Source organism: Parambassis ranga, chromosome 2, assembly GCF_900634625.1.
Source record: "Parambassis ranga chromosome 2, fParRan2.1, whole genome shotgun sequence".
Taxonomy (NCBI): domain Eukaryota; kingdom Metazoa; phylum Chordata; class Actinopteri; family Ambassidae; genus Parambassis; species Parambassis ranga.
The window spans coordinates 11,128,806-11,151,681 of record NC_041023.1 but is presented as its reverse complement, the minus strand read 5'-3'; the positions used below and the strand labels follow the sequence as shown (position 1 = coordinate 11,151,681).

Here is a 22,876-nt window from a genome sequence, read left to right as displayed (position 1 = left end):
TCAATTTGTAAAATACCGAGTAATAAATTAACTAAACGCTTATGTTCAATATAGTGTAGTCAAATAATATCCATGTATTTATATTCGTGTGGCACTGTTTATCACCTTGCATCCCTGCACATTAGTCCACCCGGATTATTTGTCCGACGGAACAGTTTCCGGTGTGGAAAATAAGTTTGACATTGGTCTCTTTTATTTACCTTAAACATGGTTTCACTCAGTTTAAACACGTTAAAACAAGTAATGAGAGCAATGGTAGATTCTCCGGGATTCGACAGAGTACTGAGCAAGGTAAAGGTGTATGATTTGCACCGATATTATTTTGTTTTTAGGATTTTGTTTATGACTGTGCACACGGTGTAGCTGGGCTCGTGTACTAAACAGACGTTTATTTTTGGATGATGTCCACATTATTACAACAAAAATGTTTTTTTCTACAGGTGGACTTGTTGTCTGCCACGCCGGGAAAGGTGGTGTGCGCGATGCGGGTAGAAGAGGAGCACACTAACCGGGGAGGGACGCTGCACGGTGGGCTGACAGCCACCCTGGTGGATGTTATCTCTACCATGGCTATCATGTACAGTGAGCGAGGAGCACCGGGAGTTAGTGTGGATATGAATATAACGTGAGTTAATTATGTAAACATTACAACATTTTCACCCTGAGCTACCCCCAAGTACCTTAGCATTTACCCAAGAATCACCAGTGAGGAGTTTTTTTTAATTGTTCTGTATTGTTTTGAGTGGAATTAATTTTTTAAAATACTTGTTTTCACTTAGCTGACTGAAGATATTGAGCCAACATTTTTCTGCATATAAGACTGTATGCTCATATTTCCCATAAACACTGATTTTCAGCCAATTTAAATTACCTTTATAAACGTTCAATGCTTTCTAGGTATATGAATGCTGCGAAGATGGGAGAAGACATACTGATAACCGCTCAGGTCCTGAAAGAAGGGCGGACGCTGGCCTTCGCCACAGTAGACCTCACTAACAAGGTCACAGGGAAGCTTATCGCACAAGGAAGACACACCAAACACCTTGGTAGCAGCTAACTCTCTCATGTGTGCCTGTCTGTATATCTGTATTGAGTGAAGATGAAAACCAGCCTCTGTCTGTACATAGTTTGCCCAACATTGGATTATGTAAAAACTGTTCAGAGGTAGAGGCCACAACTCCATAAAACTAATCATTACTGGTTAGTCAATGAACTTTCATTATAGACGTTATTTTCGTCAAGTTACAGAAACTAGTAGTTCAAGAGTTAATCCTGGTCCATTTACTGTGTCAATGATTTATGCACATGCAATAAACAAAAAGGACAAAGAGATATTCTTTCAGAATTTGCACTGTAATTTGTAATTTGCAATGGATATGCTCAGCAGTATTGATTTGAGAACCAACAGAAAAAACCCAGAAGTTACACACCTTGTAACCTTTCAACAGAACACATTGAATCAATAAGGAGCAAAATTATATGTTCTATGTTCTTCATATCGTTTGACAAGCAAGCCTGAAAATCCCAACTTTAATTTGATGAGCATGGCAGCAAATTATCTCAATTTAATTAGGTCAAATTAAACAAAAATCTGTTAGCCTTAAGCAACTTTTAGGTATGTTAAACATGAAACCATTTCAGCTTCTCACCAACCCACATCCCAAATAAAACAAAACATAAAACATCAGATTTCAGTAGCTTAAATGAATAGTGCATGAATGGCTTACACAGTGAAAATGATCTTCAACGTCTAACCAACATCTCAACTTTGTGTACAATGCCTTTCAAGTCACTCGAGATTTTAGCAAAGGCCTGCCTAGCATGTTTCAGAGGAAAGCAAATGACACCAAAACATCTTTAAAAGTCCAGCAAAATAACTAAGGCGGTTTATAAGAAGCAATTCCTACACCATATGATTTGACAAATACTGTTCATCTTATATGGGTGTTTTAACACCTGGTCACACCTGTCCATAGTCAAACGATTGTGTAAAGTTGTTCTAAAACCCCCATTGACATGACAAACAAGCTTTAACAATCCTTTCTTATGACAACAAGGATATAAAACACGTCCATCTGAGAACCACTGTGAAGACCTGTGTATTGTTTGTTCCTGTGTTGATGCAACATAAAGAGTTCCTTCAATGACCGGTGCTGTTGACAGTGCGGCTCCAAGAGAACAACCAACCACTCAAAATCAATGTTCGTGCAGGTTTGAATGAACAAAAAATGGGTGAGTGAGGAGGAAGGAATGAAAAGGAAGCAAAACAAAAAATGGGGGAACTAATCCAAAAATGGCAGAGAGAGGGGAGAACACTGGGAGTGTGAGGGGAAAAAAAAATAAGGATGGGAACTGAACTGGTTTCAGGTCAGGCAGGGGAGAACAAGTAGGGAACAAAACGGAGGTCCAAGCATAAGTTCAAATCTTTTAAAGGGAAAAGGGGTGGAGATGAGTACATCAATTTGCTTCTGAAGGCTTAGGCAAGAGGAAGGGAAAGACTTTTCCCTGTGTGGCTGGGTGGAGCAAGAAGCCTTAATCAGGCATGTATGGGCGAAGGTGATCCTCGATGTCTCCCACACCCCAGCAGGTCAGCTGGTCCTGGGGCAAGTACAGGCAAAGGCTGCACAACTTGAAAACCGTGGCCTTGGTTTTAGGAGCCTGCAAGAATTCCACAGAGAATTATAAATTAATGTGTCACAAGGATCAGATTTTCAGAGCAGTCACGTTGTAATTTTGTTGGACTGACTCACCTGTAGGTGTTGTCTATCCATGAAGAGAAATACAGACTGAGTTGGGTTGTTCATGACCATTCCAGCTTTGTCTTTACGACCCAAAGCATGCAAGCACTGCTTCTCATAATCTCCATGATGAAATTCAAACTTGGCCTGTAATTAATAGGACAGACTTGTCAGACAAACAGTGTTGTTACATTCAGAATTATGTAGAAAGATAAAAAAATGTCTGTCCTTGTCTTCTAACATTTTTATAAATGGCTATAGAAGAGTTTTACTCAAAACTTTGGGCCATATCAATGTTCTGTGAAAGGCTGACCCAGCAAAGATTTGCCAGATTAGACATTGGTTTATTATGCTTCTGATTTTACAACTATGTTATCCAAGAGCACACAAATACTGGTCTTTTTGGTTCAGTGTGCATATACTGAGGTGAGCCCTGGCATCATGTAATGAGTGTAGTAAGGAGGTCTTTGTGACATTATAGTGCAAAGGGGTTAACGTGACAACAGTGAGTTCTAACCTGAACAGGCCTAAAGGGTTCATCATCGGCCCCCTTCCATCTGGAGAACAGCAGACAGACAATCTTCTCAATATCGTTGCGTGGCCAGAGGATAAAATCCATTTCCTGTGTGCAGCCTATCACATCCTGTAATATTGTAAAATAAAAAAAAAGGACAATGTATTAAATCACTTGTTTTCTTATTCCTCAGACCACTCCCCTCTTTAGAAGGTCTTCTTACCCTTCGCATCGGCTGGTATCTGGGAGCGTGTAGTTGCACAATGTCTTTTTGCAGCAGTTCTATCGAACTCTCAAGAGAGTAGCTGGAATCGCGCACACCTCGTAGAATGTTCTCTTCATAGTTGTTGGTCATCACTGGCACCACTTCAGCTACCTCAAAAAGTGCAGACTTCTTCTTCTGTAATGACAATACAGAATAAACACTTTTTAACATTCCATTTTCTCTTGCTTATAAAATAAAGAAGCATTCATATTTCCTAATTTATGTGACGTTACGTTTGCATGCATTGTGCAGACAAACCTTTTCTTTGAAAACGAAGGCGATATAAATCTTGAAGTCAAACTGATCAGCCAAAGATTCCCTTTTCTTCCGAAGTTGAGCTCGAAGTCGATTTCTTGTTTGATTTCTTCGTGAAGTTGGGTCCCCCATGGTTAGATTTTGATGGTACTGTCTTCTCGTGTCGTGTAGTATATTTTCTCTGCGTTTTTAATTTTTTTTTTAATTTTTTGTATTTATACGTTGGGTAAAGGATGGAGCTAGCTACCCTTTGCAGAAACAACGCATCAAAAGTCTAGGCTAGATCTTCAATTCCTACTGTAACTATGAACTGAAAAGGTCAACAAATCAGAAACAAAACTAAGTCATTTCAATATTTTTTGTAAAGGGCAGTGTTGAGAAGGGGAATGGTCAACGAGCTAAGACTACATCTCCTTGAAACCTGATCAGAAATACATGTTTTAAGACATGACTTTCAAGCCAAATGAGTTAAACAAAATCAACCTGCCATCGACAAGGGATTACACGAGAGATTTAAATGAAACAGTAACTCAAATTTGACTTTTTTCTGTTAATGTAACTGAAACAATAAAATGGCTGCTAGTACAAAGACTCCATACCTGTAATATGTTTTGTTAGTGAGATTGTGGACTACAGCAAGCAGACAAATATTCTATAATTTGGGTAATTTCAAAGTCCCTCGTCCATGACTGTCGTTTTGAGTTTGTTTGGATTCTACAGAGACTGCGTTATGTACGAGTTACAGACGGACGGGGGACACAGACGAACATGGCAGGTAAATACAGATGCCAGGAGATATTGGCACAGGGTAACATCAAAGACTACTGCGAAAGTAACTTGACATTTCCTTGACTTTTACTGCCTCTCATTTGGCCCGAGGCCTGCGGTGCTGCCACTGCTGATAGTCATGATGTGGGCGTATTTTTAGCACACTAGCTAAGGAGAGCTAGCAAGCTAATCTAGGCATTCACTTCCGACACTAACTAGTAGTGAACCGACGATATAGCTACATCTTATCTTCTGACTGATTGGCTTAATTGAGGCCTATGTGTAATCGGCTAGCTAGCGTACAGTCATCTTTCTACGCGTTTACATTTTCTCGCTCGGTGCAATGTGACTGCCAGCTCTGTGAGAGTCGAGATACCAACAGGGTTCACTGACTTAACTGTTTCTGCTTGTGCACAGCATTTTAGCTCGATAGAATTCACTTCAGTCGTGTCTTGTCAACTACTTCATCGACAAAATACTGCCAGGGAATCAATAGCCAACCAACGACAAACGCTGAATGGCGAAATCGGCTAAACAAAATCAACCCCTTTCCACGTCTGAAGTTTCGAGGTGTTTGCTGCGCTTGTTTTCTTTCTCTTCTTTTCTTCAGTCGTCACAACCTCCGGCTCGCCCTGCTGCATGCCATGTCAAGATAAATCGACAATCCAGCTGAAATCCTCCGTTCTTTCAGTCGACATGTGGCGTGTTCTGTCTCCCGGCGGGCCCATATTTAACGACGTGTCGTCCAACGTTTTTCCGTTCGGTTTCTTTGTGTGTTTTGGGGCAGCTAATAACGGCACATTCAAGCTCCACGATCCACAGCCTCCCCAAAATGGCTGAACACACTCAGCTACAAAGATGTGACGTGTGTTGCCACGTGACCGCACGAGGGGGGAAAAAAACAACACTGCAAAAAAAATAAAAAAATCACCCTCGTGACATTACCACGTGACTGAGTGGGCGTATTTAACCCGCTGGCGCGAGATCCACAGAAAAGAGAAAAAACAGGAACAGCAACGTGTCGTTTTTCTTCTGCGGTAAGTAGGTTTGTGCTTAAATATTGCGCTGTATTCACAGCAGTTTTTCCATTAATCAGTTGCTACGTTAGCTAATGCTGAGATAGCCATTAACATGGGCTATAAAATTAGCTGAGTGTTAGCATAGCAGACTATGTCCTTTTACCGCATATTTTAATATATATATATATATATATATTTATACAAACTGGCGATTTGGCGTTAAACAGCTCCTTGGTTTCAGTGCTATCGCCTTCAAAGCGTTGGACTTATAACTGTATAGTTGCCCATTGTAGTTGATTTCTTAAATGTGTTGCCCTTCTACCGCGTTTTTGACGCCATGTTATTGTTTGTTTCCACCAGGTTTCTTGGGTGAAAGATGTCGACTCTCAGTGCAAAGCCAAAACAGAGCCACCAGATGTCTAATGAGAATATAAAGGTATATATATATTATTTATTTTGGTGTCCCTCTTACAGACCGGCAATAACCGTTTGTCTCTAAACTTTCCTGACCGTGTTTTTGTAAATGCCATCATTGAGTTGATGCTCATTTCAGGGGAGATATTTTGAGATGTCCTCTTCTTCAGTCTGTCGTCTTAATTAGATCAGCATAAAGTTGATTAAATGTTTACAATTGCCAGACGATGACTATTTTATAGACTTAAACTCCAGTGGGGTTGTGTATCGGTAGCCAAATATTAACAAACTAAACTTGTTGCCTGCTCTCTAATGAGCCCTGGAGAGGAACTTTCCCACGGCTGTTAGTCTGTGCCCTGCCTCTTTTTGCACACCTGTGGACCTGTTGCACATGGCAGCAGTGCTAAGGCATTCACTTATGCCCTCTCCCATGGTGACAGTGTAACTAAAGTAAAGCGTGTGAAGTGATGCTAAGCCCTGCTGAATAGAGGCACTGAAATTAGAACATGGGTCATGTTCGTTTCTCATGTGACTCAGGGTTGAGTTTCTAAACCTTAAGAGTGGGTTAGGATCTTGGCTTCTGCATTGTTTGTTGTAATTTGTGTTTTGCTGTGTTGTCTTTCAGAGCTTTTTTTCAACATCACAAAAAACAACAGGAACTTCCAGGCAAACCCTGAAAGTCCTCCAACCCTCAGCTGTCAACACAGATTTGGGCAAGTCAGCTCAGGTGTGTAATTGGTTTCCTAAGTTGAATTGCATTAAGTTGAGTTGCATTTAACAGTTTCTGAACAAACTGTCCCTAAGCTAAATTTCTTATTAGGCAGGAAAAGGCAATCCGAAGCGGAAACACTGGATAGCCGAACAAAGCAGAGGTCCAAAGAGAGTGAAGGCTGAAGTTAAATCCACACAAACGGAGGAATCTGAGTGTTTGATAGATGGCATGTCCAAGGAAGCTTATGAACTTATGGTTAAAGGTATGTGTGTAGACAGTCATTAGTACATCACAAAATGCGAACTGTTCGGTTTTTAATGCGTACTGCTGTTGCAGAAACTCCTCCCTCCACCTACTGGAAAGAAGTTGCTGAGGAGCGGAGGAAAGCTTTATACAATGTTCTACAGGAGAATGAGAAGGTGAGTTAATCACTGAGAGTCAGCTAATGTTTAGCCCATGTTGAGCTGTTCCCACGCTCCCACTGATTGTCTTGACCTTCTTAAGTGACTAACAATATCTACTTGTTACTTGGCCTGAATACTCTGCTACTGCTGTAACTTATTTGCTAGCTTTAACCACAGACTTTGCATATAAGGTTCCCATAGTCTGATTGAATTTTCTTTCTTTTTAAGCTTGGTGATCAATTTATATATTTTTTTTTTTCTGATCCAGTTACACAAAGACATCGAGGCTAGAAATGAACAGATAACAAAGCTTCAGTGTGATAATGAGGAGCTGCAGGAGCTGGCACAACATGTGCAGTATATGGCTGATATGATTGAGGTAAGCACCCTGGAATTACAGTTCTGTTGTCCCTTGATAGTGATATCCAGGATTTTGCTGTTTGTGGACAGCATTGCATGGACAAAATGTTCACTTTTTTTTTTTTTTTTTTTTTTTAAGAGGCTAACTGGAAAGTTTCCCGATAATCTGGAGGAACTGAGGGACATCGCCCTTGATGTAGAAGAGGATCAAGAAGACGGTGAGGTGTATGATGACAGTGATGCAGAGGAAGATGAGGAAGATAAGGAAACTACACATGAACTGAAGGAACTGGGGCATATAACCCTTGATGAGGAAGACGATGTGGATCAGAGTGAAGACGAGACCTCAGACCATGAACATACAGGAACCTCAGAAGAGCAGGATTAACTTTGTTTGCGTCGGGCTTCAGTATTTTAACCAGAAAATGTTGAAATGTGTTGAAAACCAGTGACCTTTGCACATGCAGCTGGCTGGTTTTTTTTTTTTTCTGCTTTTTTTTTTTATTAATTTTGCTACACTCAGTCCAAGGGTAAAACTGACAGCCAGCATTTGCTGAAGCCTTGACAAATTAGTTCTGGTATGCTTGAGAATCCAGCTGTTAAGGACTAATGGATGCTAACAAATACTGAGTATCTGTTCTGTGGTACACCACTTATTTGCTTCTACGACATGTTGAAATGTTTATGCTGTACAAGAAGATGTTGCATTCACTGACTTATGTTGATCAGAAAGTTTGTTTACACTGTACAATGTTGCAATAGATATGTACATAAAGCTTGTGTAAAATAAACATTTTAAAACAATTACAGATGTTTGTTGTATTCATCCAGCTGAAGTTAATGTTTTAGGTTTTTGCATAAAATATGTAAGGTGGTTAAAATAGCCAAGTTCCATCTACCACTAGTCTTACAGTTCATGTGTATCTTAAGAAAAGGTTTCTTTTGGCAGAGGGCAGCAATATGCTTTAGATGTGTCTAATCTGCCTTAAATATAAGATTTTGGCAGAAAAGTGCATTAAACAAGTAGGTACAACAAGTATTTTAGCTCACATTGTTTAAATTGCATTTTCAAGCTTATGGTTGATTGTCTTCAGTTGTATCACAGAATAGGCTGCATGGGCCTCATAAATTACCCAGTTGGAACCCACATAAAACTAGTTAAGATCTCATTCAGAACTCAAATGGGCAAATACATGCAGGGCCACCATGGGATCCCTTAAAGCAGCCCACTCATCCATGTGGGGCCCACAAATGGTGGCTGGGTACAAATCCACAATTCACTCATTTTTAATTATGCAAAAATAAACTTTATTGCAACTTGATGAGCAGAAGAAATACTGCTAACCACAATGGAGATAAGTAGTATGCGATGGATCAGTACTGAAGCTGTTGACCACTGAGATGGATTAAGTTCAATATCGGCTAATTGAACCAAGTTATTCTTAAAACCAGTAAATAATTAAACATGTGCACATTTTGCCAACTTTGTACTTACTGCAGAGGTTAGAAATTGAACAGTCCAAAAATTAACTTGTAATTAACACTTGTCAACTGCAACTTTGTAAAAAGAAACTAAAATAAAGATACTGAGAAAACGTGGTTAGATTAGACCAAGGAATACTGTAATGCTATTCACATCATGGAAGAAATAAAATGAACTTAGAATTTGGACCATGTTTTGCAAAATGCTGTATAGAAAAACAAACTGTAGCTTTTAGTAACAACTTCACACATTTACATATTATAATACAAAAGGAAAAAAAAATACATTTCATAAAAATACTACCACTTGCTTTTATTCAATATGGCTTTAGGACTGTGCTGTTACACCTAAATGTAACATAGATCATGGGTTTGTCTTATTAGTTTTAAGTTGTGCTTTTAATGATTGCTCTGGCCAAAATGCAGATGTTGTATTTAAAGTACATTCTCCTTGATGAGCTCTTATTTCAAGACAATTTAATATCAAATGTTCCTTTGGTTACAGTAAATCTACGTAATAAAGTAAACATCTCTAATATATGTCCGTCCCATTGTTTTGGGGAGGACCTTCTAGGGATAAAAAAAAAAACCCTCTATTAATACTATTCTTAAACTTTTCCAAAACAATAATTAATCTGATATAATTCATTAAAAATAAACTCCAATTCAAATTAAGTATGAGATCAGTTGCATGGAGGCCTTTTAAAACACAAGACAATACTTAAAATACCTGAAAATAGAACATAAATATACAAGTCGTGTACATAACGATTCTGTCTGCACTTATACAGTAAAACTCCCAACGAATATTAGAATTACAAGGAGTAAATAATAAATAAGATGTGTGAACATATGTGACTTTTGTCGCCGTGCACAAGCACCACACTCAGTAGTACAGTTACGAGAAAAGTTGGAATCAGACGCAGGTTGAGACGAACAGAACACTTCATTCTGCAGCTTCTCATAATAAATCCAGCTTTTAGCTCACATGCTCCATGAATGTGCAGTTAGCCTGAAGTGAGGCTACATCTGTACTCATCCCAACAGATCCTCCTCTCTGTACAGTTAGTGAGAATAATGCACATTCTCATAAAAAAATCCCAGCTTATTGCCCTTGACCTGCTCAGAAATATACATTTACAAAAGCCACCTGCTCGACCATATCAAGGCTCAAATGGTAAAATGGGCTCCTCATGACAACCAGGTGCAAGAGAGTCAGGTATGCACAGAAAATTGCACTTGTTAAACTGCAAGTATGAGAAAACTCGGCCACTGCACCGACCTGTTTATCCCCTCCCTCCAGCCGAGGGCTCTCTAACCTCACCACTTCTTCTCTGCCACAAACACACATCTTTCAACCACACTAGAATCCCTGAAACTCAAATGGAACGTGCTAAAAAAACAACTTAAATTACATTTTGAATACAACCACATATGTTACACTAGCTGTGTAAAATATGCCATATTTACATGCCCTACAACAGTGCAAATCTTCTGAAAGCGCTGGCAGAAACCGAAAAGAACTGAAAATACAGAACCACCTACTAAAACCTGTTACAGTGATTATACAAACATCATAGTATATTGTGTGACACCGCTGACTCCAGAACAATCAAGATGATCATTAATCAAGTGGTGAGTGCTATGAGCAGTGGAGGATGTTGCAGACATTGATGAAGAATCTTTGGAGCAGCTTTCAGCGGCTTTGTATCCACACAAATTCATGTTTTCAGTATTAACATAATGTGACCTGGCTCAGAAAGCAGGGTAAGGAGGCAGGGGGAGTGTTCCAGAGTGAAGGTGAAGAGAAGTGTTAAGTGTGTATGCAGGAGGTTGTGTGTCGTGTCGGTGTAGTTAAGACAGTTTTGTTCGGTGTTAAGTTTAGGAGGCAGTATCAGTGTGAACAGTGATCAGTTGTGGCGGTGAGAAACAGTTTTTTTTTCTCTTTTTTAAAAAAAAAAGCAGATCAATAAACAGGACTTGACGTGAAAAGCCCTGTGAGGTGTGCAGTGTGGGGTTAAGCTGAGGAGGCAGTGTCGCCCTGTCAGGGCTGGCTGGGATGTTTTCAGTGGTGTGGTGGCTCAGAAGGCAGTAGTGACAGCATTTCCTCGCCGTGTGCCCAGACGAATCATTTCCCCAGGCACTCTGTCCAACTGCTCGTACGCCAGCCGCCCCTCCTCACCTGCAACAGGCATACGTGTTACCAACCACTATTGATGACAAACACCATGCTATTCTAAACAGTATAGATAAAAAGATGGAATTATGAACATGGCACCATAAAGGAATATTAAAATTAAAATCAGGTGCAAATTAATCTATAAAATCTGATTACTGTAAGATACTCACCAAATGTGAGCAAGGTTTCTATGGCAACATGGCGGAGCTCCTCATCAGCTGAATCACACAATGCTATTACTGCTCTGATACTCTCTACAGCCTGCAAACAGACAAACCAGGTCAGTCAACGTGAAATGCATCAGCCATACTTTGACAAGATCAGGGTGACACGGACCTGCAGATAGCTGAGAGCAGAGCAGGCGGTCCTTTGGCTCTGAACCCCAGCCTCTGACAGCGCCTGGGTGTAGCACTCCACTGCCTGGACCCCACACACAAACATTCAACTGTGATTTCTATTAAAACTACTTTAAATGGCATCACATGCACTCTGTTCTGTACTTCTGCTGACCTTAGTCCTGAAGTTCCTGTTTGATGCTCCACGAGAGAGGTAGTCAGCCACTGCCCTGTTGACCTGTGGGTCCTCTGTAGTGAGCAGTGATGCCAGGGACCTCAGGGTGCTATTTCTAGGCCAGAGAGATGACAAAGGTACCTCCTCCAGCTCTGCCAAACACCGAGAATAATCGCCACCGGACAGGACCTCCGCAAACACCTCTGAGGAAGAAGCAAACACTCCAAGATTAAATTGAGGATAGGACGCCAAAAAAAGTTATTTCAGGACACAACATGAAGCAGACCAACACACGCTCTATCAAGCATTTGCTAACCTTCTCTGGCCAGGTTCAGCAGGTGCGTCTCCATATCCTGAACTTCATGTTGTAGGATGTAGCTGTGGAACTGAAAAACAGTCAGGACGTCCTGGGACAGTGCGGCAGCAGGAGGGCTGTGTGCCACCATGGTCAGGTCGCTCCTGTCCACCATCTCACCCACAACGACGCCAATCACTGCAGATGAAATGAAATAAAAGAAAAAAAGTATTCAGTATATTTCAACAATATTTGGTGAAAATGTTTTTATGCACACAGCCTGCAGTCATGTAATAACAATTCCATTTTAATTCACACAACAGTCTCTGCAACTGCAGTGATCTCAGTTTCCCCTCAGGAGCATATTAAAACTCTTACTGATTTCCAAACCAAATAAGTGACTCAACGCTAATTGAAAAACACAGAGAGAGGACTGTGTCGACAACAAATGAAATTTTAAGTATAACCCGTGGTCTGTTTGCAGAAAGGAAACACAGCTGAGCCAACCTGTGTCAGCGCTCTGTGGGTGTCTCTCCTGCAGCACTGCCGTGTAGCGCTGGTTCATGTGTTTAAACACTCGATCCAGTGTGGTGTGGAAAAGTCCTGCAGACCCGCTGCACTCTGACCACAGAGTCATCAGCTGGGGGCGCTCTGCGAGGCTCGGGAGAACTGAAAGAAAAGGACATAATGTCAGAGCAGCCTCAAACCCTAACTTCTATTTGCTTATGGGTTCTAGCAAAGATAGTGGAAACAGCTTATTATCAAACCATCTTGGTTCAGTGTCCAATTCAATAACTCAGTTGTTGTTGCTCACCATCAGCAGCAGATGTAATAGCTCCCAGTCTGTCCACACTGATCTCTGCGAGCTCCTCCAACAGCTGGGTCTGTCCAGACAGCTTGAGGAGCAGACTGCGACGCTGACCCACAGCGGTCCCACTCGTCAATACCTGCCATTAAACGAAGGAACAAAGGCATGTTATAGTTAGCTGGGATTATTGATATCCCAGTTATGATGCATCAGAAAGAGCTTCTACCTGTATGAGGTGATTACAGTACTGAAGGTGGATGACAATGGCCACATCCAGGTTCTCATTTCCAGTGGTCAATGGCAGGGGGCTTCCTGCTACACTGTTTCCCACCCCAGTGTCCTCTGTCAGAGCTTCACTCAGGTGTCCTCTGGCTTCTGGATGCTGGCCCCTGAGAGGTACATACCAAGACTCACCACTGAGTGGCAGCATTGACACACAGAACTGCTACATCATCAAATCCAGTGGTTCTTGGATACCAGGAGATTAAGTATTTGGGTTCAAGTTTTAATGCAAAGGAAAAGGAAAGTTATACTACAGCACATAGCTAAAATATGTTGCTTTAAATTATTAAATTATCCTACTTCAGATGTCTCTTAAAAAAAAACCTACTCAATCCTCTCTCCATCTGCATCAAACAGCGGAGACCTCTGTGGGGGAATGTTGAGGACAGCATTATCATCCCCAGTATCTTCATCATCGAAGTCTGAGGTGTTGAGGAAGTCAAAACTCTCCAGGGCACTCTCCACTGTCAGACTTAGGCTGGACGAGCGACTCCTGTGACCTGGGAGACGACACTGCAGAAAAACATGGTGAACATGGTGAAGATAGGAAGGTAAACAAAAAGAACAAGTATTCATACTGAAGAAGAAGGATTTAAGAAAGAATGAATAAAACTAGCAAGTATTTTTAACATGAAACAGTAAATAATTTAGTTATATCTATCCAGGGTAATAGCTTTAATGTAAATATGTTGAGAACCTACCTTAAGGAGGTCCTCCAGACGCATCACTTCCTGCTCCAGATCCTGGAGCTCACTGCAGCGGTGAGTCAGTGACTCCAGTTTCATCAGCAAGCTGTGGATGGCCTCCTCCAGGCTGCTCTCCAGGAAAGCCCTGCTTCCCTCTCCAGCCCAGCTCAGGCTTCCACCACCCTCAATGGAGCTCCCAATGGACGGCACAATTTCTGAAGACGTGAGCCTCTTCACAAGTTGCCTGGTCAGGCTGCCCGCCTCCTCTGTGTCCAGCTCCACGGGTTTCAGTTCATCAGCATGATCCAGGAAAACATCCTCTGGAGCCACTGTCGACAGGTGTCCATCAGAACACAAGGACGGGGCAGCTGAACCGCAGTTGGAGCTAGAATTTCGCTGGGACTCTGTGCGCTCCCACTCTGAGTCCTCTGCTGCTTCAGCTTCGTCACTGGCAAGGCTAGCACTGGTCCTACTTCCTCTGCTTCCTCTACTTCCCGTCTCTTCATCCTCCTCATACTCATCCTCATCTTCCTCCACTAAACGCTGCTCTGCTATGGAGTCCTCCCTGGTTGTGAGGATTTGAGTAAGTAACGTTTCTGTTTCTGGAGGAGTTACGGTGATCTCGGGGTTGGACTGGCCTGGGGAGTAGGAGCTTGGGGCAGGGCTGGGGCTGGGCGTAGAGCCAGAGGTGTCAGAGAAGGTGAAAGATAGACGCTTGCACTCGGCCACGCCACAGCCGCCGTTTTCAAAGACATCATCTGGTAAAGTGGACTAAAAAAGAGAGATAGAGACAAGTATTTATAGAAACAGTGTGGAGAGGGAGATCAAGCTTGAAACCAGTGTAAAGAGACAGAAAAGTACAAGAGAAACAGGAAGATATACTTCACCCAAAATTTTCTCTCTAAATCCTCTTACAACCAAATCTTTTTAGCCAAGAAAGAATCACACAGTAATGCCAATTTGAACAGGAAACACAAAACAGCTTAAAGCATGTCATGCAAATAAACATGCACATAGCCACACAGGGCGATTTGCAGCCCACAGAGAGGCTCCACACCAGCAGTGGAGTGCATCCTCATCATGTGAGTGAAGACCGGGTGCACACAGGGTCAGGATAGATGGGGTCAAGGGGCCACAACACACTCACATAGACCTCCAGACTGGATTTAGGCCTTGGCCGGAGTGAGGCCAGGTCACCAAACGAGCGACTGCGCCTTAGCTTCTCTAGCAGGGTGTCTCGGAGCATGTGCAGGAAGGAGAGGCGCTGGCGCTCCACGGGATATGGCTGCCACTTCTTTACAATGCACGAAAAGGCATATAGGATAAGGTTTGGGTGTTTGAGCGAGGGTGGGTGAGTGGGATGCAGGAAGGATGGAGGAATGTGTAAGGTGGAGCAGAGTGTGGAAATGCAAAGGAGAGGAGAATAGCAGGGAAATGGGTGAGGGTTAGTTTTGGGGTAGGGCTAGATTTGCTTATACAAGCATCAAAACAAAACAATGGTGGGGCACAATTAAACTGTCCTTCTAGTTCAGTGCACGGGTTGGTGTGTAAGGATCAGCATATGCTTAAGCAAAGCACAAATATCTTCTCTCCAAACACATTAATGAAGCTACACGTGTGTGTTAGACTCACAAAAAAGGAGTTGTCCTGGAAGGTGGGCGTCTCTGGTGTACCCTGGCTGTAGACAGACACCCGTCTCTGAAGAGCTGTGGCTTTGCTCACATTGCCGGACGACAGAGTGAGGTCCTCAACATCGAAGGGGCTGAATGAGGGAAAGAAATGTTGCTTAAAATGATTCCATCCCGCTTAACAACTGCCATCCTATGAATATCATGTTGCTCCACCAGATGGCAGGCAAACACACAGATCCTGACACTAACAACAGTTGTGGGTGTTCACTGGCAACCAAACATACAGTAGAGCCAATCCAGTAATAGACTCTGTTGAGATTCAAATAGCTATAGAAGTGTCTGACAGTCCTGCTACCCAGCAGGGGTCAACAGGAACATCTGGGATGACCTTTTAAAAATGTAAAAAAAATCTACTTACTACCAGGTAACCTCCAGGTTGAGTTTGATGGTCCCTAGGTCGTTGACGTCCACGGCCACCACCTGAGGCATAGCGGTGAACAGCTCCTTGGTCTCACAGATGACGCTGCCCACCAGCATGTGAGTGGCCAAACCCTTCAGCTCTGTCACCTGACAGACCCAAGCACTTGTTTACTGCTTCATTCAAAAACACTTGTGTAAAAATCCACAATGCTTAAGTCAACAAGGGATTTCCACAGTACCTTGATGTTGATAAGGTCAGTGATGAGAGGCATGAACACCATCTCATCTCCATCCCAGCTTTGTCTGGAGTTAACTTCAATCCTTCCTTTCAGCTTCCACCGCTGGCGTCCGTACCGCATGAAGATCTGAAGGAAAGAACAGCCAAGAAGTGGAGAAAGCAGAATGAATGATTTTACAGCTTCACATGAACTCAGTAGAAAAATGTTTCTGTGACTAACATATTACTGGTATATCATCTCCTTTTATGGGGAAACTTTGCTTATTTGCACATAGAGAGACTGTAGAGATTTGTTAACAGCTTAGACACACAGACACTTGGCTCTGCTGTATGATACTGTTGGGTGTAAACAGCATTTCAATTATGATCATCTGGGTGTGAATAGCATCTGCTTACATCTAAACTAAAACTGAAATTTTTCTGCTGAAAAAAAAGAAAATTTACATGCCTCATATTGGTCGCCGGGACAGAGTCTGGCAAATCCTGCCAAACCTGTAAGACAAATAAACATAATACATCTTTTAATTTACATGTTTGATTGTGTGTAAGTTAGTGGGTAAACTTTTCTTGACCTCTCACCTTTCATTTTGATATGAAACTCCCCAAGCAGATTTTCCAATTCGCTCTCAAATGTGCTCATGTTCTGGACACCGGGGGAGAAAGATAAGTCCGATCACACAAACAGCACCCAACAATAGACAGACAATAGTAATCAAGTTATCTGTACAGACTTTGCCAAATCCTGTCAACACTGAACTACAGAGGAGGCTGCTCTAAGCCTTCAGGACAGGAGATGACAGGTGTGTGTGTTGATGGGATTTATAGGTCATGACTTCAACTTTACACGTTTGTGTTTACAAATCAGTGGAAGCAGTAATTAGCATCACAGTAGTATCTATATAGTAGCATTTGACCCGTCATCTGTAACTGTCTAGTACTTCCTCTATAATTATATCCACCATCTTTACGAGAGTATTACTCAGGCTGTATAAGTCAGTTAGTGTTAGTTTACATGACATTCATGAGGCAAGCAAAAACACTACAGCCATGTCAGTGGATCTGCGAGTACCTCAGTGTATTCTTTGTACCGGCGGTTGACCTCTGCAATACTCTCTTTGGTGCCTTTTGTGGAGGGAGAGGAGGAGAAGGCCTGCTTCATCCGGCTGGCACCTTCTCTCAGACGGCTCTGGATGCAGAAGGCCTCATACAGCTCATCCACCTGAGTAAACACACACAGGGACAGTCTTTATTAGTGTGCCACAAGGACACGCACACATAATTAATATGATACATCAAAACATCCCTGGGCAGGAATAAAATTCTCCAAAACTGCCATCTAAGTTATTCTGGATGTGCTCATATCTCACTGGGATTCATTCAAGGATGCAGCTTTGGGCTTGTGTTAAGCAAGTCCGCTGCTTTACTTTAGTTCCAAACAAGGACAAAACTTCACATTACTGAAAGTGAAAGGCTGAATTTAATTACATGATGGCTGAAAAGAAAGAGGAAAGAGGTTAAGACAATAGCAGAAGCAAGGCTGACAAGATGGAGAACAGATCAACTAAAGAGGAAAAGAGTCATGAGCAGACAGCTGGTATGTATCAGAGTAACTTTAGCTTCCAGTGGCAGACGGCTGTGCCGTCACAGTCTGTGACCCCAGTGGGACACTCCCACAGTGAGGAAACAACAGACAGGGTTCAGAGCTCATTCAGAGGCGTCTGCCCAACTCTGGTTTGCTATAATAGCCTGATCTAACCCAAAGCCACAGGGAGAGGTACCAGCTCCATCAACACCCTGCTGTCTCACTGTCAGTGTTTCAAATGGAGTGAGATCAAGATAAGATGATGTTATAACAAGAGGCTTACCAGACCCCAGCACTCACACAGTTAAGTTTTCTGTAGGAGACAGTATGGGTTATTATTTTTTGCATCATTTTAACTTTTATAAAGGAGTGCTACATTGTTTCTTGTGCTACAGTTTTATAATAATACTACTTCTCACCTTCCTATTCAAAGCAGGGGACACACATGGAAACAAACTATTGTGATTCATTCAGTCTCTTCTCTGGTTACACAATCAAGTCTGGACTTCCAGCGTCCCTGTCTGTTTAGTGTTTCTAAATTCACATGTGATGGCGGTAGCAGCCAGGCAAAACAAAACACCTCTGGTGAGTCTCATCAAAGGGGAAAATCGCGGCCTGCCTGACGAGAGCGCTGAAATATTGATGCCTCGCGCTCTTTATGGCACTCATTAGGGAGAAGCGGGAGAAAATGGGCCATTCTGGCTCCTGTCGTCCTAACAGCTTGTCGGAGTGTTTGTTTGTGTATCTTGAACTGAACACTGGCAGCATGTCTCTGATAGCGTACATGTGTATGGAGAGCATGTTTTTTCTGTGGTGGGTGGGCGAATGAGGGTTTACAGTAAAAAGTCAAAGTGGTTTTCTAGTTGGGTGTATAATAGAGTCTGGTAATGTTATAATAACTTATCTTGAAAAACATACATACAAACACACACCCACTGATCCCACCAAAACCCTTCCGCCCACCCCCGGCTGGGACCCAGCCCGTCTGTCTGTCTGTGGTATGTGGTGTATGTGGCAGGGCTGCAGCAGCTGAGCTGAGCCAGCTATAAAACAACATCCAATCTCTACGGTTATTCTCAGCTCTGTGATTGGTGCACAGCTGGTTCAGAGCCAACAATTGACAGTTTTTTGTTCACAACAAAGAAGGAAATCAACGGCTTGAGACTAAATGTTAAGCTGTCTAACAAACTGAGCTGAAGTGAACAACACACATTTACCCAAATGAAATATTAAGTGGAGAAATGCTGAGCTAATTGAGCTCAAATAAGTGAGTGGACAACTACAACGAGTTATTCATTTGCAGGAAATGGTGTGTGGGGCATGATGAATAGCCATCATTCTTTTCAGGCAACCAGTAATCATATCATTATGAGTTAATGAAGCTAATTTTTGTCCCCAATTACAATAGCCTCTTGCTGCCTTCAAGGAAATGTCCTTTTGAAGGTCAGCCAAGCTCCAGTCCAGAGGGTGGCCACCAGCATATTGCTGCGCCTCGGGCACATTTCACCCCAGAAAAAGAAGAAACATGAAAGGCAAAACACAAACAAAGAAAACACAGAAACACAGGCAGATGGACACATGCACAGGCATACGGTGTGCACACACCAACATGGGAGAGTTTCCTGACTCTTTTGTCTTCCTCCTTGTACCTTTTTATCATGTTCTATAGTCTGTCTACATATTATTATTATTAATTAAGATATTCATGTTCTTTTGGACTTTATTTAGAGGCTGTGTTTTAACAATGGAACGGATCGATCAATATTCTTATATGGCACCAGTGTGCAGATTTAAAGGGCTATTTCAATGCAAAAAAAATCACATCTGTTCTCACATACAGGCCATAAAACACATCTGAGCCTGCTTAATTAACCCTTGAGACACATTACATGTAAATGTATTCTAAATTAAGTCCTCTTCTACACTGGGTTAATTATCACAGCTCAGTGGGATACCAAAAAAACTGCATGGCTTTATTAGGCAATCAATTATCCACAAAATGAGACATATTTGTAAAGGGCGAAATATTCATTTTAGCTCTCATTTTTGTATTTTTATGCCCAGATGCCATCTGTGTATAATCCACGCAAAACAAACGAATGATCTTTGTTTGGCAGATTTTTTTTTTAAAGTATCACTGTGAGTTGTAACCGACTTTGTATCTGCTTTATATGTGATTAAACTGTGAGCTTTTAAATATGAACCAAGAATCTTTAGAATACAGAAGGAATCCTCTTAAGATATGGCCATTATCCTGGATAGTAGGATAACACACACACAAACACACACACCCTTTCTGCCCCGGGGGCGAGTGATTATAAGCAGATTAAAACAGGCGGGTCACACCAAACAGCATCAAACACACGAACCCCTCTCTGGGGAACTCTGGGCGTGTGTGGTGTGCGTGTGTTGGTGGTAAGATTAGCATTTAAAGGAAGAGAGGGAAAATGCCCTATATTAAAATAATTGCATGCAAAGTATTCACACTCATTTTGGACTGATTGCGACACGTGGCTAACATACACACTTTGTCGGTCTCTCAGGGGAAGAGGGGGCGCCTGGCAGCCGCTCTTCTCACCTTCAATCTCTGTCACTCATCTCTTTAATGATGCGCTGCTGATACCAGCAGTCAACACACACACACACGCACACACGCACACCGTAGACCATATTCCATGCAGGACATCATAAGGTATTGTATTGTGCCACCTGCCTCCTCCATGTGTGCCAATTACTGCTCAGACATCTGCAGGCAGAGCAGGAACAAAAGCGCAGACTGATGTGAGTCACAAACTAAGAACCTGCTGATGGGTGATTGTTAAGTCATCCCTCACAGCAGCTGTCCTGCACAAAGAGACACGCCTGAGCACAAACTCAGACAAACATGCTCGCAGCTGCTGAAACACTAAACATATAACCGAGGAGTTTTTTTTTTTATGTTGTCCTCCTGTGGGATGTGACAATCACAATATCTATCATCTAATCCTTCATATCACTTTCAGATGCGTTATCGTAATATTAAACTTTGTTGGAATAAGCCACTACATGTACTACACCGAAGCTTTACGTTTCACTTAATAATAATACATTAATATCATTTGTTGCAGAGAAACTAGACTATTAAGTCAGTTTCTCTTGAAACTTTATGCTACTTTACCTCCTACACATTGACAGTCGGTGTAAAGTAAATAAAGGATGAGATGCTCATATTTAGAATGGGGAATAAAAGTGATTTAACTTTTCTGTTTCACTCCAACTTTTGAGGCTTTTTACCTGCCTTTCAAATATTTACTGAACGCACCAAAATCTATTTTTACACAAAGGTTAAAAGAAGAGAAGAGCTTTGAAACAATGTTGGAAGTTAAGTAGAATGGCTTTGAGTGCGTGTTTGTTTAATAGCATCCTGTGACAACCGCATAAAATGGAACGAGCATCATGTTGTTTTTCTTTGTTTTTAGAGTCGAAGTGGAGCAAGCTGCAGAAACATTTCTTCAAATTCAAAGATCACATTGTCTATTTTCAACTGACATCTTTTCTGCATCTACTCTTCTCATTTTATTTTTCCCCATCTTTAAGGACCCTGTAAATTGCTCTTTACTGCTGCCTGCAAACTGCCCTGACCCAGATTCAGTTACCTTCAGCCCAACACATCTGCAGCACAACTCTGTCCAAGGACTGTCTGTTTGTCTGCTGTTGTTGTTCACACACGTGTTTGTTTTTGTACAAAAGGTCTGAAGGTGAGTTTTTATTGTCCATCTACGTGAGCATAAAGGGTTAACGTCACCCAATAGATGGCTCCCCTCGGCTCCTTAGGGCTTCAAAAGGCTCCTTCTTCGGGTAACCATGGTTACCTTTGAAGCCGCGCTGTTGTTTGGGGCGTGTGTCCTGATTGCCTGCTGCCACGTCTGATTTGACGCACAGCGAGGGAGGCCATTACAGGACTACAAAAGGACACGTGAGGAAAAGTCAGTGAGCCTTGTAAGGGATTAATGTCCCCAACTGGCAACCTGTGAGGAGACTACAAACGCGGATACCTGGCAACATCAGCGGGAAAGTTTTTTGCCCCGCAGGAAACCTGCCTAATATATCAACAGAGCAGGAATGCAATAATAGTTAACCAAAAAAAAGAAAAGCCAAGCTTAAAAATGAGAAAAATAAGAAGCAATATTGTGGTCTCAGATGAAAGACTCAAGTTGAAAAAAGGTATTGAGAACTAAAATCACTTAATGGAGGCCTTTCAGGGTGCCACTCAGAACACTCAGAGGTTGACAAAATCTTGGGATAAAATATCAGCACTTACCTTGCTAATGTGGAACTCCAGACGTCTCATGTAGCGCTCAATGGTTTTGATTTGCTGTAGACAGACAGACAGCTCATAAGAATATAGAAACCTCTGGTTCATGCTGTCACTAAATTCTTATTCTCTTTCATCCTTTTTCCTTTATTATCCTTTTTCCACACACACCACACTTACAGTAGACCCTCCCCTCTATCAGCTTACCTTGTCGAGATCATACAGCACTCCCTAGAGAGAAAACACAGACACACACACACATATTAAATGTTACTAAAGGAAGAATAGCTAAGGCTTCTTATATAATGCAAGGCAAATTGCAGCTGTCAGTCATAACAAACAGATCAGGTGAAACAGTCTTTTCAGTGCCAGCACAGACTGAACATTTATTCAAAGCTCTTATCTTTTTGTTAAAATAAAAATGGCACCAGGTGTTTCCACAGCAGCACGAACAGAGAACATGAACGCAGCACAGCAGCAATAGAAGTTAAAAGCATTATCTCACCAGGCGAGAGTTCCTCTTCATGTCCTTCATCAGAGACATGAGTTTGTCCAGCTCCGTTTGATGAACTTCCAGATACTCACTACAAAGAAAATAAGTCAACACTTTTACAAATGCAGCACATAAGTGGTACGGAAAGATACATAATGCTGCACTCTGAGGCATTCCAGGCAACTGTGAAGCCCAGATTTTTCAGCCTCCTACTAGAAAAAAGGTACAAAGTTCAGCATCAACAGCATCCATGGAGGTGTAAGGAGTAAAAAACAAAACCTCATCAATCATGACCACAGAAAACAATTTTAAGTAGCTCTGCCTTTTTGTGTCTTATAAAATAAGCAAAGCACAGCATAAAAAGCAATGCAGCATTTTTGCGGTAATTCCTGGATTATTTCAATCTCACTCACACATATTTCAAAATTCACCAAAGCTCTCTTCAACAAACAGCCTTTGGTTTGTCAGTTTGACCTCACAATTTTGCAATAAAATACCTCAGATTCACCAGACATGGCATCCTGTTT

At 41.9% G+C, this 22,876-nt stretch overlaps 4 protein-coding genes across 8 annotated transcripts in view; 2 read left to right on the top strand and 2 right to left on the bottom strand.

Moving 5' to 3' along the window:
* Window positions 1-143: 143 nt before the first annotated feature.
* On the top strand, window positions 144-1,345 carry acot13 (acyl-CoA thioesterase 13). Its single transcript, XM_028395979.1, has 3 exons — window positions 144-291; window positions 441-625; window positions 898-1,345. Exons 1-3 carry the CDS (start codon window positions 208-210, stop codon window positions 1,055-1,057), a joined length of 429 nt encoding a protein of 142 aa, XP_028251780.1. The 5' UTR covers window positions 144-207; the 3' UTR covers window positions 1,058-1,345.
* c2h6orf62 (chromosome 2 C6orf62 homolog) lies at window positions 1,333-5,390 on the bottom strand. Its single transcript, XM_028395968.1, has 5 exons — window positions 3,776-5,390; window positions 3,476-3,652; window positions 3,256-3,381; window positions 2,751-2,885; window positions 1,333-2,658 (listed from the first exon to the last, which is right to left on the bottom strand). The coding sequence occupies exons 1-5, from the start codon at window positions 3,902-3,904 to the stop codon at window positions 2,533-2,535; spliced, it is 693 nt and encodes a 230-aa protein (XP_028251769.1). The 5' UTR covers window positions 3,905-5,390; the 3' UTR covers window positions 1,333-2,532.
* A 10-nt stretch (window positions 5,391-5,400) lies between these two features.
* On the top strand, window positions 5,401-8,194 carry gmnn (geminin DNA replication inhibitor). The gene is made up of 7 exons (XM_028395960.1): window positions 5,401-5,577; window positions 5,920-5,995; window positions 6,599-6,700; window positions 6,794-6,947; window positions 7,022-7,104; window positions 7,358-7,468; window positions 7,589-8,194. Exons 2-7 carry the CDS (start codon window positions 5,936-5,938, stop codon window positions 7,835-7,837), a joined length of 759 nt encoding a protein of 252 aa, XP_028251761.1. The 5' UTR covers window positions 5,401-5,577; window positions 5,920-5,935; the 3' UTR covers window positions 7,838-8,194.
* Window positions 8,195-8,733: 539 nt separating this feature from the next.
* The window catches only part of ripor2 (RHO family interacting cell polarization regulator 2), a 43,663-nt gene continuing 29,520 nt past the window's right edge, over window positions 8,734-22,876 (bottom strand). For all 5 annotated transcript variants that reach the window (XM_028399176.1, XM_028399175.1, XM_028399174.1 and 2 more), the window contains exons 4-22: window positions 22,362-22,440; window positions 22,064-22,087; window positions 21,863-21,916; window positions 17,050-17,199; window positions 16,560-16,623; window positions 16,429-16,472; window positions 15,982-16,107; window positions 15,741-15,889; window positions 15,324-15,453; window positions 13,707-14,462; window positions 13,334-13,518; window positions 12,950-13,112; window positions 12,730-12,862; window positions 12,423-12,584; window positions 11,937-12,113; window positions 11,621-11,823; window positions 11,447-11,530; window positions 11,281-11,371; window positions 8,734-11,113 (exon numbers count right to left, since the gene is read on the bottom strand). In XM_028399176.1, the coding sequence (XP_028254977.1) occupies window positions 11,013-11,113; window positions 11,281-11,371; window positions 11,447-11,530; window positions 11,621-11,823; window positions 11,937-12,113; window positions 12,423-12,584; window positions 12,730-12,862; window positions 12,950-13,112; window positions 13,334-13,518; window positions 13,707-14,462; window positions 15,324-15,453; window positions 15,741-15,889; window positions 15,982-16,107; window positions 16,429-16,472; window positions 16,560-16,623; window positions 17,050-17,199; window positions 21,863-21,916; window positions 22,064-22,087; window positions 22,362-22,440 (2,875 nt within the window). In that variant the 3' untranslated portion in view covers window positions 8,734-11,012. The remainder of the gene's footprint in view (window positions 11,114-11,280; window positions 11,372-11,446; window positions 11,531-11,620; window positions 11,824-11,936; window positions 12,114-12,422; window positions 12,585-12,729; window positions 12,863-12,949; window positions 13,113-13,333; window positions 13,519-13,706; window positions 14,463-15,323; window positions 15,454-15,740; window positions 15,890-15,981; window positions 16,108-16,428; window positions 16,473-16,559; window positions 16,624-17,049; window positions 17,200-21,862; window positions 21,917-22,063; window positions 22,088-22,361; window positions 22,441-22,876) is intronic.